The sequence below is a fragment of the Bos javanicus genome, chromosome X, assembly GCF_032452875.1.
Source record: "Bos javanicus breed banteng chromosome X, ARS-OSU_banteng_1.0, whole genome shotgun sequence".
Lineage (NCBI taxonomy): Eukaryota > Metazoa > Chordata > Mammalia > Artiodactyla > Bovidae > Bos > Bos javanicus.
In genome coordinates this window covers 34,879,740-34,894,121 of record NC_083897.1, presented here as the reverse complement: position 1 = coordinate 34,894,121, position 14,382 = coordinate 34,879,740, and the positions used below count along the sequence as shown (strand labels likewise).

Below are 14,382 nucleotides of genomic sequence, written 5' to 3'. Positions count from 1 at the left end.
CTGCCTAGAGTGCTAGTTTCTAACAAAAAGAACTTAAAGTTCCAAACCTATGTCTACAACATGACCCCATCTGTGTGCTGGAGTCTGCCTGAGGAGTCTTCATTTGACTGCCCAGCATCTTCAGAAGATTGGCATCACTCAGTAAGCCAGCTTAGGATAAGAAAAGAACCTAAGGCCTCTGGCTGTCATTCTTGGCATTGGGCCTCCACATTCAATCCTCGAAGGAGGCTGTGAATGTCACTGCCATTGTCTCATCACTGCCATGGCTTTTCCTATTAAAGGATGGATTACTTTCCTTATGGGGGACAGGCACAACTTTTACCAATAACTTCCCTTGGCCCCATCTCACTCCAGATAAACAGCTGGCAGTGTTTCGGGCTAAGACCATGCTTCCTCCAAGGGGAGGCTAAACTGTCAGTGCCCACTGAATAGTCTCAGACTCCTGCTACCTTCAGAATTCAGGACACTGAGCCAGAGCAAAAGCTGAGGATTACATCCCACCTATGTAGAGCTCCAAAAAATTCCTCCCTCCTGCCCCTCCTCCAGCTCTGAAATCAAGCAGAACATCTTTTCTAGTAAAGGCCATCTTGATGAGTAACCAGGGATCAGGCGACAGGGAAGTTGTTAACATGATTTGTGGCAGACCTTACTAACCTCCTCCCAGGGGGATGGGTCAGCAGATCATCTTACACATATGGGACCAGCTCTAGGACCCAGGACCTCTCTGCTTCCTGCTTCTAAACTGGTTCAGGCTGTTTCCTTATCTACAGTCTGACTCTTGGAAAAACAAGTTTGGCCCACAACCTTCCATATCCCAAGGAAGTTAGAGTCAGCAGCGATCCAAGATGGGTGAGGAGAGAACACAAGTAAATGCCATTTGCTTTTTATTATTATTCATTACCTTCTGGTACAGAAAGAGACGAAACTTAACAGCTAAACTCAACAATTACAGAGAGAGAGAGAAAGCAGAAGTACAATTGTTTGTTACCCCAGGCTCCAGTGAAATCCTGACATATGAGTGAATGTACAGATTTGCCAGCCAACATGGGTCAAAGCACGAATTACAAGCACAGTTTAAAGTGATACCAAAATGAATCCATTTCATAGTAATCACGTCTAGAAGCTCGGTTGCACATATCAGGGTTTCCACTGTCACAGAGTCACAATCAGAGTGAAAGAACAGGTGTGTTCAAGCCTGGGAAAGTGGCATCCATATGGGGAGACAGATGGGGAGGCATAAAAAGCTGTGGGACTTGTCCCCATCTTAAATATCTGTGTTAATGCTCCGGCTGGGGGCGGGCTGGGGGCAGGCACTGGGCGCCAGTCACATAGCTCAGGACAGTGGGACAACTGTTGAGGCACTGAGCCTGAGCGGGTGGGCTGCACTGTTTGGACCTCTTTGTCAGGGAAATTCTTGCTCAGATGAGCCTCACCACCCACAGCCTGGGAAAGGGAAAGCTTGCTATGTTTGAATATTTGGGGGCGAATGATGGGAGTGGCCAGACTGATAGCGAAATATCTGCTTTACAGACTATTGCACAGTTATATCACTTTAAATTGCAATTTAGTTCACAAACTCTTTTATTCACAGAGCAAATAAAGGAGGAGAATGAAACGCTGCCATACCCAGCATACACACAGTAGAGACAGAACAGAGGTCATCGTGTACACGAAGAGCCTGACATACGAGAACTGCTGAAGGCACAGTGAAGGGATCCATCATATCGTGAGCCTTTTATTGGGAAAAGGGACTCGTTTTAAACTAGATCCCTCTTACACATATGAACCTGAAAATTGACTCAAGGGAAGAATATTGGAAATATTTCTACAGAGGAAAAATTGCAGATACCATGCATTATCTAGAGTTTGGCAAAAAAAAAAAAACAAAGTGATTTTTTTTTTCCTACATTTTGAACTAGTGGGCTTTGAATTAATGGGCTTTTACCACAGTTGCAGGCAGTTTGATTACAGTACTTTTAAATTAGCTAATTACACTGATTAGTATGACTAGAATTCAGTGGGGAGGATGTGCTTGTTTCTGAATTGGTGCAATCCTGAGATGGAGCTGCGTTCAAAGCAGCCTAGACAGCAGCTTGGCTACCCAGCTCTCCATCTTGGCCTTGAACGTGAGGGCACACACATGACACATAGCACACACATGCACTCTCCTGGAAAGACAGAGCACAGGTGAGTAAGAGAAATGCTCTTAGTAATCTCTCTCTGTCTCTCTCTTTTGGACAAAGGAATAATCTAGAGGCAGTGTTGTTCTTAGTTCTTGTGTGATGCCATTTGGTTGTGAAAAGATCAACCCCCAGCCAGAGAGGAACCATCTGGCTCCAACTCCTTGGCAGAAAGATGCTTTTGTATCCCAGATCGGTCATCTTCAGGCTAGCCGAAAGACACAGTCCAACAGATTGGGCAGGTTCCTATTTTCCAAAGCACCCAAAGGAATTCACACTAATGGCAGTGGGATTCGCAAGTTGAAGAGGAGGCCCCTGGCCTCTGGGTAAGACGGCACAGTGTCGCGTGTCCGTCAGCCAGGGCACAAGGCAGCTGTCCTGGGGCCGCACACACTTCTGCTTGTGCTTTCATTTTGAAAAACCCCAGGTGATGGGGAGTAGCAGGGGAGGGACAAGATAGTGATGCTTGCTTCAAAAAGTCTTAAAAAGGTTTTGGTTGAAAACACGTGAAAGTCACATTCCATGGAATTTGTTAAAGCCTTTTAGTTTTAAAATGAAAAATATCTAAATAACCAGCCCGCCATACCCCAAAATCAACAGTCACACATCTTTCCAACAAAAAGAAAAAGAAAAACCAAAAAGGCCCAGGAGTGCTGATTTCCTTCCATTGTTGACACCCACAGAACAGGAGCCGAGGTTGGGGGCACTGCTCCAAAAGAGTGTGTGAGTCGAAGGTCCCACAGGAGGGAGGCCCACAGGATAGAGCTGCTTCATCCTCTTCCAAAAGCTTTAGTGAAGGAGGGCAGAAGGTGGTAACTCTGGAGGGCTCGCTCCAGCAGCTCATCTCAGTTTTCCTGACTCAGGGTCCTGTCCTCAGACTGCCTAGCCCTGGGAGGTGACATTCCTCCCCTCAGACCGGAACCCTCCTGGTACAAATATAGCCACACACCGGCTATTGTTTCAGATAAGCATGTGAGAAAAGGCAACAACACATACACTTGTATTCACACACACACACACACACACTCACACACCCGAAGCCCAAAAGCAACAAAAATGTGGCTATCGCAGATTGAACATTGTATCAAATCGACATCCATACACAGTTCGAAAAGATATGTACAGGGCGTTCTTAAAGCCAAATGTGCACGGCAAGGGAGTTATGACCATGGTGTACTGTACAGCCTTTTTGTCTAAGATAAACTGTGAGAAACGTCCCGGGGACCACTGAACCCCATGTGGAACAATGCTGCGAAGGCCTGGAATCGGAGAGCTTGGTACCCGCAGGACGCAGGCTGGTCTCCGCCCTGCAATGGGCTCCCGGCCATCCTTCCGGCTCCCACCTCAAACTGGCTCCAAACAGTGAGCAGCTCGGCAGGAAAGGGCTTCACACGGGCCAATGGGAGCAGGCACTCCCCAGCGTCCTCCCTCTGGCTCGGGTCTGCGGGGCCCACCCCTGGCTCTCTGCCCAGTGGGGAGGAGACACAGAGGGCTAAGTGTCTTCTCCCATGCTCCTGGCTGACACACAGGCACGGCCCCCAAGAAAACGCAGGGATGGCAGGGACAGGCCCTGGAGGCTCAGGCTGCCCAGGGTCCTCCAACATGGCTGAAGAGGATGGATCCCAGCATCCCTCATGGACAGTGTACACCCAAAATGCCTTTGGGAGGAAGGGCAGGAGTGCGGTGCTGGAGGCCCAGAAGGAGGAAAAGAGGGACGAAGGAAAGGTGGGATGCCACCTGGTCAGCACCTCTGGCATCAGGGAGCTCTCGGGGTGGAGTGGGTGGGGAGAGAGAGGGGAGGAACAGTCCAACTGGCAGGAGACTGACTCCCCAGGTTGAGACTTGACTTCACAGTCCTACAAAGACCTCTGCTAAAACAGGTGCCTCGTGATCTACGTATTTCTAGAAGAATCTTCCTAAGGGCAAACCGCACTGGGCTTCCTGTTGTCTCAAGCACTGCACAGGCATTAGCTCAATCACCCTCCAGCAGGCCTGTGAGGTAGGGGAAGGATGGAACCGGGCCACAGGGTTGAGTTGGCCAAGCTGGTGGCCTCGCTGGGGTAAGAACACAAGCCTCCTTGCTTGTGGCATGTTTCTGGGTGAGTGAGGACCGGAGGGGCCTCCAGAAGTTATCTGTGGCCTCTAGGCAGGGCCACATTCAAAGAATGAGGCACAAGGCCTGCCTTGGAGACCTGTTTAGACAGAGAGAAGCTTATCTTCTCAGTGGGTTTTAAACTGCTGTGGTTGCCAATAGACCCTGGCTGTGCACTCTTTTGGGCCCCACAAAAATTTGCTACATTTTTTAAAGCACCACAGAGGAAAAATGGTTTGGTGCTGAGGCCAGGAGGATGAAGATGGAGGGGTGGGGAGGCAGTGTTGACAGTGTCTTTTGCGTGGTCACTGACACTTAAAGGGTGGGTCACCTCTGCCCCACTGCTGCCCAAAGCCTCACTGAAATGGAGAGTTGGACAGTTCCTGGGCCACAGAAAGGGGTTGCTAAAAATGGACCAGCACCTGGCAATGACAGAGCATATCCCAGACAGGCCCTCAAACCCAGGTCATGGGCTTCCCCATCTCCACGACAAAGAAATTTCTAAAAAGGGACACTTTCTGATCTTCTCCCCAGGTGGGCACCATCATTAAGAAGAAATCAGCCATCTGAAATTCAAGTTCATCTCAACACACCTACTCACAAAAAAGGGCAGTTGCCTAAAAGTTTAAGGCTAGAGAGCACAATGCTGAGGAAACCGAGTTCGTGGGTTTAATCATCCTATAGGCCAACCTCACAAGGAGAAAACTTCAGCCTTCTACCCCAGCCTGTGGCCTAACCATTCAAAGGCCACGGGCTCCATAGGCAGGGCTAGCGTTATCTGTTTTCCCGAGGCCATGATATGGCTCAGGCCAATGGGTAGTGGCTTTTAGCACAGCTGAAAGAGAACCTGGAGAGCCAACGTCTGAGGGAGGCCAAGCACAGTAGGACCAGAGTCCCTCCAGATGACCACGTCCCCAATGTGGAGGAGGTAGCTTGGCCAGCCAGCTCCCAGCCCTCATCCTTCACACAGCCTGTCCTCCTCTCAGGTGGCTCCAGACATTCCTTTGAACCTGGTTGGGAGTGTGGGGTGGGTATGGGGGGGCGTCACCCATCTGTGTGACTGATCTCCCTTGAACCCCTATCAGTGGCCCAGGTGGTATCATTTTGTTGTATTGTGTTCATTATGTTATTACTGTTGTTTTCGTTCTGTCCTTGTCCTTGTCCAATGTGAGTGAGGACAGAGAGCACAGGGCTAGTGAGGGAAAAGGGCGCTGAGGGCTGGCTTCTCTCCCTCAACTCTGCGGTGAGGCTTTGGACAAACAGGTCTCTGGCCAGCTGTGGGATCCCAGGGCTTGGGCCTGGGGCCACAGTCAACTGCATGGGGTGATTCCTTTGGCGTAAGAGAAGCCAGTCCCTGACAGGAGGGCCGGATGGCAGGGGTGTAGGGGCTTCTGGAAGAGCTGGGCTCTCTTGCCCGTGGCTCTCACCAGGGGGTTTGCTTGCATGCATGATCCCTACCCGCCTCCACCTGTCTCTGACAACTGACTTCCTACAGATCCACGGTAAGGAAATTATTTGGCAACGAGGAGGCTAAGGCTGTTTTGTGGTGGCACAGTCTTAAAAAAGTTAAAAGGAAACAGGAGGCCCCTGAATGAGGCGTTCACATGGGACCAGACACGCATCCCTCTACTTGTCTGAGCCAGGGTTGGCTGCCACAATCTCCTCATACTTCGGCGGTGGGTCACTATAAGACACGCTTGCCTCCTCACTGCTGCTCTCCTGGGGAGCGGTCACCTCCTCATAGGACGGGGGAGGGGTGGCGCTGGACAGTCTGGAGAGAGACAGCTCAGGAAGGTAGAGGGTGCTCTCGAGCCGGACGGTTGTTCTGCCTCCCCGACTGGGCCCCAGCACCACCTGTGGGTGGCTCCCTGTCTCCCGATGCCCGGAGGCCTCCCCCTGGCTGTGCACCGTGCCCCGGTACACCATGACCCGGGGGAGGCTGTGCCCTGCGCGACTCGCTAAGTACCGGTTCTGAGCATATGAGGGGTGATGACGGGTGGCTTTCTGCAGCTGGCACCTCCAGATGATGAACAAGGCGATGACGATCAGCAACGCCACCCCCAGAAGGGGCACCACCACGTACATGGCATCTGAGCTCTGTGCAGGGTCTCGGACTGAGTAGACCGCATTCGGGTACCCCTTCCAGAACTCCATCTGCAAAAGAAGGAAAAAGGGCAGCTGACACTCACACGTAAGCACTTCTGACTTCAGCAGGTCGGGATCAAGTTCTGCAGAGTCTGCGCCTGCCCCTACCCTGACTGGCCTCTGAGAGCCACTGACAAGGCCGTGGAATGCCCTGAGGACCAAGGACAACAATGGCCATGGGTCTGGCAGATGGGGCTCTGAAGACAGGTGAGCTGTTCTTATAGGGCTCCAGTGGCCCTTCCCTGGACTCGGATGGCTTCCCTTCATTGCTTCTGATCCATCTGAGATCCCAGGGTGGGCATGGCTTATTCCCGAGGCCAGCTGTCCTCCCAGCACCCAGCCCCAGGGTGGTACGTGCCGTTTTCTCCTTGTCCTCGAAAACCTCCTTGACCTCCTCGTAGCTGCAGACCTCTTCCATGCACTCCCGCTCGATGGTGCCCTGGCGCAGCTCCTCCAGGAACTCATTGGCACGAGGGAAGCGTTTCAGGACCGAATGGGCATTCTTGGCCTCCAGAAACACTGAGGAGAAAGTTGCACTGAGGCCTGGAGGGTGGAGGGGCCCAGAGGCACCTGCCAACCAGACTCAGCCTGGGCACAGAGGGTCAAGGATGGAGGGAAGCAAGGCAGAGTTAGCAGGCAGGACACCCTCCTGGACATGTACAACAGATGGGAGGGCTGACTTTTTCTGATACCATGCTGTATCTGCCGACAAGACTCTGGAGGACAATGGGGCCCTCGTAAGAGGGAGGTGTGTGTTGCATGAGAACCTTGCACATGACACATCTTGAATGTTATAGTCACCAGTGAATACGTCCCCAGTATCTTCAGCCTCACGTCCAAAAGAGAAAATCAGAGCCTTTATCATAAGGATGCATTTCCCTGTGAGGCTAATGTTGGCATCCCCCACCTGAATGGCCACCTGGGCTGTCGGATGGCCTGGTATCAAGAGTCCTGCCCTAGACGGTCTAGTACAAACCCTGCTGCAGGAGATCGGGAGACTGGACACACATGAATCTGAGAGGACCTCTGGGAAGAGGGGTAGCAGGCTCGAGATGGAGAATCTAGGCCTTTGGAAACTGGGCACAGATAGCCTCCAGCCAAAATGTCATGGAGTGGGAGCCATATCCTCTTATTCCCAAGGGGAACCCCCAGTTCCAGCTGAGCTGACTGGCAACCCCAGAAGCCTGAGCTGAGACTTTGGAAGATGAAAGAAGAGGTGACATCTGCTCCTAGTGTGCCCCTAGAGTTGGGATTTCTTAGTCCTCATGTCAGCCAGGCCCTCTTGGTCCCAGGTAGGCATCTCTCCCTAAACCCCCATGGCCTGCCATGTTAGCTTCTCTCCGAGTAGCCTGGGTAGGCGTACCTCTCCAGGGGAGTCTGTGCTCCAGAAGGGAGCTGAAGAGTTGAGAGTGGACAGATGAGACCCAGACAATTGAACAGGAGCCATGGGAACACCCTCAGTATGATGAAAGCTGGAAAGGCCTTGAAAGGTAGGCTAGCACTTTTCCATAAGACCTAGGCACGGCCCTTCCCGGCTTGGCCAGGGCCCAGACAAACTCACCTGCCATGGTTCTCTGTCAGATCCAGTGTGTCACTCACCTGGCAAAGGAGGAAAGCAAAGTCATGGTGAAATCACACCCCCAAACCTACAGGGCACCCTCTCAGCCCTGAGATGTGACCCCGCCCACACTGGCCTGGTCAAAGGTCACAGCAGCCCCTCATGGCGCACATCACCCTCTGTGCAGCCACTCCCAGCCCTGGCACTCTCATCCTTGTCCAAGCTCTCCTGTAGAGCTTCCCGAGGCACAGCAGAGCCCACAGAAAACCTTCCAGCTATTTCCCCCAAGAACACAGTCTGAGAGTCTAGACCTAAGGCTTGATCTTTTCTCTTTTAAAAAAAAGAAAAACTCCTACAGTCTGAGGTTCTGCCTTCCTTACTGGATTCGATGAACATGTGCACTTCTGACTTGGAAAACACCCCACAGAAAAGAGGGGCACTTTGGGAAGGTCCAGCAAGTCAACAGTGACAGAAACAGGACCTGTTTGGGGAACAAAGCTTCCTCACAATGGCAAGTCTCACATACCTCTAATGACAAGCACGGTCCCTGAAACCAGGCAATGCGTGTTTAAGAAGTGGGCACTGGTAATGCTTCCCACAGCCACAACAACCATCTCCAAAGTCACAGCCCAAGCCCAGAGGACCTGCTGTGTTCCTCTTCACCAGACAGGCTGGCAAGGATCTCCTGAAACAGAGTCATCTCTCCTCTCTGTGCATTAAACAACACAGCAGCAGAGGACCTAGACATGGATGGACATGTTCAAAACTGAGCTGCTGGCTAGATGAGACTGTTCCTTCTAATCGCAGCTATCAGCCAAAAGCTCGGGAATTATCCAGCCAGTATGTAAACCATGACAGCAGCACACTGCCCCCACCCACAACATACACTCCCACTCACGCACATATTTTGGAGCACTGGCCAAGGTGTCCACATCTGGGAGCAATCACCCCATGGCTCCCCTCCCCAAGCAGAAGCTCTGGTTTTATGACTAACTGAATGTTAGACACAACTGTGTCACCCACGGGGCTACCCTTTTTGCCTAGGCTGTCAAGAAGTTCAGTGTTAACATTAACCATAAAGCACAGGATCCCTGGAAGCCTAGCTATTAAACACATATGCTTTCTCCCCTGTGACATGGTATCCACTTTTCTCCTTATGTTTTCAATCTTATGTATATTTAAAATATATCCTCTAATCCTTTTGGCAAACAGGTAGAATGTGAATCATAAATGAAATGAAAACTGAAGGAAAAAAGCAAAGCTAACATCCATCTATGGAAACACCATGTTGAGGGAGCCTTTCTCTTGTGCACCCCACAACAATCCCACCCAAAACTCTTAACATGGGAATTTTTCCACAGACGGGCCTGCCATGGTGAGAAAAGTTGACCCTTGGTGTTTAGAAGAGAGAAGATGGAATATTATCTCAAAATCCTGCTTCCATTCTGGATCTCTGAGGTTCCCCTAAGGCCAGTGCCAGTCATGTGTCTAGGGTGTGGGTGTGGCGTGCCTAACAGCAAGGTTTTTGATTGAAGAAAAATGGAGCTGTTGTCAGGAATTGAAAAGAATGAGTAAAGGCTTACTAATAAGTGACGACAGAAAAATACATGTCTCATTGCTTATCAATGAGAACTGCAGTGTTGTTTTTTACATTTTTCTTCTGTGCAGAAATTATGTAACAGCTTCTAGATAGCTATGCCTTGTCCCAAACACACCCGACCATGGTGGACGCACACCCACAGGTATCACAGGCCGACTAGGTTAGCCTGACACATGCATAAGTCATTAGTTCATTTTTAAGCTTCAGACAAGCCAGTAACTCTCCCAAACAGCTCCCGGGCATGGCCCACTCCATTAACAATTCCGTGACCGCCTTCACTGCTGCTGCCTGAGGCCTCCTCCCCCTCCTTCCCCAAAATTTAGCGCCTGCTTCTTCCCTATAAATACACCATCAATAGGCCGTTACTATGGCAACAGTGAGGAAGCGCGAGGGCTCCACGACAGAGAATGCTGCGGCAGTCACGCACGTATATGTCCCTCCTGCCCCTGGTGGATACTCTAAGGCTGACTGTAGGCCGGAGGAATTTTTAACCCACTCCCCACAGGAACTCAGCTGAATCCTGAAGGCCTGGAAAGGAAGGAAGGCTGGGACCCGCCACCACAAAGACCTTCCTTAACCCCTCCCCGGACCGCAGCTGCCCCATCCCAGCACTCTGGGACGTCGGCTCTAAAGTCCCTCGCGGGGGACCGGCAGCCACAGGAGGACCGAGTGTCCCAAAGGTGGCCTCAAAAACGCTTCTCCAAATCCCAGCCCTCTTCATTGCCCTCACTCAGAACTGATCACCAGGAAAGCCTTCTGTGATCCCCAAATCTCATGACTCATCAACCCACCCGGTGACACGGAACTCCCAAATGACCCTCCAACTCAAACTCTGGGCCCTCCTCGTCCCCTTTCCACTCATGCTAACCCTGAAGGTGCCTGTCCTCGCCCACCATCGCTCGCCACCAGTGCCCGCCACCGGCGCGCTGCCCAAGAACTCCTGCCTCTGGCCCAGCAGCTGGGTCGGCTGCAGAATCCCTGGCGCTGTGGCCCGGCCAGGCCTACAGATCCTCCCCCGACAGTGCCCAGCGCCCGGCTCAGGGGTCCTGGACGCGGAACCGTGCCCTCGGGGCCGGGGCGCCCAACCCCAGCGGCCTCACCGTTCTCCGGGCCCAGGAGGCGGCCGCCCTGTTTGTGCACGCAGCCCGCCACCTCGCTGCGGCGCCTCTTCCAGCAGGGCCCCTGTCCCCGCCCACCTGCTCCCCGTCGGCCAAGCCCCCCGGCCCGGCCCCGCCGTCTCCTCCCACCCTCCCTCCCCGCCCCGCTACCCCTGAGCGCCCCGGGGCTCAGCCCGGCCCGGGCCAAAGTGCGCCTGGAGCTCCCCGCCCCTCGCAGCCGGATTCCCAGGCCCTACCCATTACCTCTGTACCCCCCTGGCCCTGCTCTCCTCTGGGGGCTCCGCTGCTGCCCGCCCCCCCAACTCCCTGCCGCGCCAGGTCTGGCCTCGCGCCCCGCGCCTGGCGCGCCACCCTCGAGCGCCACGAACCCCGCGCCCCGAGCGCCAGGCCGCGATTGTCGCGTCGCACCGCGCGCGGGGCCGCCAGGCCGAGGAGAGGAGAAGGGGTGGGGGGCGACGCGAGCGGGCTGAGGGGGTAGGGCGGGCGGGCGAGCTGGGCCGGAGGGGCGGCGGCGCGCACCGAGCACCGCGCGCCCGCGCCCCACTCCGCCGGCGCCGCCCCTGCCCCCGCCCGTGCCGCCAGGGGGCGGGGCCTGGTCGGCGGGCCCGGGGCGCCCCCGCGACCCTCGGCCTGAGGCACCAACCCCGGCGTTACCCACGGGCTCTGGCCTTCGGAGGCCCCGCGCCGCCTCAGGCTCGGGCGGCCGCACCCAAAGGCGGCGCGCCAGGTGGCACCACGCAGCCCAACCCCCTAAGTGTCCCCCGTCCCGGCTCACCTGTCATTCTGGCCGGCCACTGCCCGCGGAGCCAAGAGGGGCACGAGCCGGCCGCCCCAACCTGCCTCAGCCGGGTGCCAGCCGGCCTGCAGAAGAAGGGCCGGGTCGAGGCCACGTTCCGCTGCCCATGACTGGGTGACCTTGGCTTCGTCACTTACCCCCACCCCTCACCCCTGCCCCGGAATGGCTGCCTTCTTTCTGGTCAAGTCTGGCAAATGGGAAGAATCCCGCCGCCCTCGCGGGGTGCTGCCGCGAAATAAAGGAAGAGATGGGCTTGGGGACTCTTGGGGCACAGAAATGGACGAGGATGGAATCTTCTGGGTCTGTCAGGGGAGCGCCGGGTTGGGGGTGGGGGGCCCTGTGGGAGGTTCAGTAGGACCGACTGGACCCTGGTGGTACAGGGTTGACACATGTGAGGGGAGAACCCAGGAGAGGTGGGCGGCTGACAGATGGCAGGTCAGTTCTGGGGCCCAGGCTGCTAAAGCCTCCCAGGAGAGGCCCATCAGGCCTGCTGGATTCTGGGGGGCTCTCTTTGTTCTCTGCACCTCTGGAGCCCAGCCCCACCAGGGAGTTGATGCATCCCCCTAATTTGTTGTTTTGGGGGCATAATGAGCCTGGAAGACATACCCCGGAACTACCCTCGCCCCCGATTCCAAGCAGAGAAATACCTACCTGCTCTGGCAGGAAAGCGTCCACCACCCAGCTGCTTCCGGTTCTGTCCCGGGGGCGGGGAATGGCAGAAAGCAGCCTTGGTCAGGGCCTCGGTCCCCTCTTCCTCCCCTTCCCCCACCCCAGTGGTGCTTTCCTCTCCAACCCTGCCCCCTGTTTGCAGAGTCCTCTCCTGGCTGGCTTGCTCTTCCAAGGCTGCGGGAGCCTTCTTTGCTCAGCACAGACCATCTGAACCCTCCCCAACGAAGGCAGCAAGCCCAGCTCCCTGGCCTGTTGAGTGGGCTTCCACGGAAAAAATCAAGTTCACCTAGGATTGCGAATGGAGCTCCTTCAGGGCCCAGAGGGCTATGTATGTTTTCAAGGCACCCTGAGTTTGAGATCCTGCGCCCTAGTTCGTGGGGAAGTGGTCTGTGGCTCTTCAGGACCGCACTTCCTGGGTCCCCTACTCCTTCACTGTGTCCTCCATCCTGATCTTCACAGATGACTTTACAAGCTTTCAGGATGAGGTGAAGGTCCATGGCTTTCACCGTCTTCCAGCAGCCCCAGCTAAGCTTCTGGATGCAGCAAAGCCAGTCTACTTCTAGTTCCCTCTCTGCCCAGAATTCCTTTCCTCCCACCGTCAGCTTCTGTGCACTTGTATTCATTTTTCCCAAGGAGCTCAGATGACATCTCTACTCTTGAGGTCTTAGGGATTCTCCACCCTGGGCCCTGTGTTGATTGTTCCATTCCCAGCTCTCTGTCTGCAGAGACTATAAATGTGGGGCCTTCTGTGGGTGCCAAGGGCAAGAAGGAATAACAGCAGGGCGTCTGCAGCATGCTGCCTTCGTGATCTCTTGGCAGTACCACAGATCAGTTCTCAGCAAGTGACTTAACCTGTCTGCATCTCAGTTTCCTCATCTGTCAAACGAGACTGACAATAATGGTACCTGCCTCAAACGGTGGTTGTGTTAGTTGCTCAGTCATGTCCAACTCTGCGACCCCGTGGACTACTACAGGCAAGAATACTGGAGTGGGTTGCCATGCCCTTCTCCAGGGAATCTTCCTGACCCAGGAATCAAACCCAGGTCTCCCGCATTGCTGGCAGATTCTTTACCATTTGAGCTACCTGGGGAGCCTTCCAATGGTGGGGAAGAGGGCAAATTGGGATAATCCCATCAAGTGTGCCTGCTGTATGAGTCTGACACATGCTAGCTTTTGCCCACACCCAGCTGTGCTGTGTTCTTTGGTTGCTCACTGGCATTGCACATTTGCCTCTTCTATCTTGAGGCCAGGGACCTTGTCTGTTCATGTGTCCCTAGCATCCAACAGAGAGGCACATCCACAGCAGGCTCAGTAGATTCTTGCAGAGATGAGGCAGGAGAGGCTGGGGTGCAGTGAGAAGCTGGAGTGGGAGTCAGCCTTCAACTTACCACCAAGATATTGCCCCAAGAGCACCAGCAGCCCCAGCCGCTGCATCCTTCTTGTGGGAGCCTGTGTCCTGGCTTCTTCCAGATTTTGCCCTGCTCAGAATGCTTTCCATCACCCCTCAGGATGGTTCCAGGCTCTCCCAAGGACTGGATGGGGAGGGCTGCAATCTTCCCTCTGGCCCCATTTGTAAATCATGGTCTGAACAGCCCCTTCTGCACCAGGATGGCAAGGGCTTGGATACTGGTTTCTCTGCCTTGGCCAGGCACTGGGCAGCTAGATGCACTTCGAGGGGTTTTCTTTTTCCAATCAAATCACAATTCCTTTATAACCTCTCCCAGGCTACTTGTACAGTTCAGATCTTCATTGCCTGAATTCTAGACCTGCCCTGGTCTTCTTGTGCATGTTCACTTCTCCTCCATCTCCATCAAATTCAATGAGCAGCCTCCCTTAGTACGTTGGTGATCTCAACAAACACACCTTGGCACACATGAAAATCACATGTGTAGGGTACATTGTGGGATGACCCAGCTTCAAAAAAGTGTGTGGTACAGTTCCTAATAAGACACAAAGATGGCAAAGGTAGATCATATAAAAATGCCCAATGCAATGCAAGAGGCTAGATCTTCCACCCCAGCCTGATCTGAACCTCTAAACTGTCTCCATTTCTGATCCAGAGCCCATCTGGCAGGACCAGGCCCATGGCTGTTGGACCAATGGAGTTGGACAGGGTTCAATATCTAGAAGGGTTCCCTGTGTTTGGTTCAAGGCTCTGCTGTCACCATTTAAAATTATTAATACTTTTTGAGTAAGAGATCTGAATTTTTCACTGGGCCCATCA

General features: G+C 53.9%; 1 protein-coding gene across 4 annotated transcripts; it reads right to left on the bottom strand.

Annotated features, from left to right (window-relative positions):
• Positions 1–867: 867 nt before the first annotated feature.
• On the bottom strand, positions 868–11,608 carry PRRG3 (proline rich and Gla domain 3). Of its 4 annotated transcripts, none has more exons than XM_061408802.1 (4): positions 11,469–11,608; positions 7,979–8,016; positions 6,776–6,936; positions 868–6,426 (listed from the first exon to the last, which is right to left on the bottom strand). In XM_061408802.1, exons 2-4 carry the CDS (start codon positions 7,983–7,985, stop codon positions 5,899–5,901), a joined length of 696 nt encoding a protein of 231 aa, XP_061264786.1. In that variant the 5' UTR covers positions 7,986–8,016; positions 11,469–11,608; the 3' UTR covers positions 868–5,898. The 4 variants fall into 4 exon arrangements, with proteins under 4 accessions (XP_061264786.1, XP_061264787.1, XP_061264785.1 ...); XM_061408803.1 differs by lacking the exon at positions 11,469–11,608 and adding an exon at positions 10,937–11,156; XM_061408801.1 differs by lacking the exon at positions 11,469–11,608 and adding an exon at positions 10,676–10,779.
• Positions 11,609–14,382: the final 2,774 nt, after the last annotated feature.

Bases quoted from the DNA above. Each gene is read 5' to 3' on its own strand.
- PRRG3 (XM_061408802.1), bottom strand. The intron at 6,427-6,775 runs GCACGTACCACC...CTTCTTTTGCAG, and splicing joins TCGAGGACAAGGAGAAAACG to ATGGAGTTCTGGAAGGGGTA.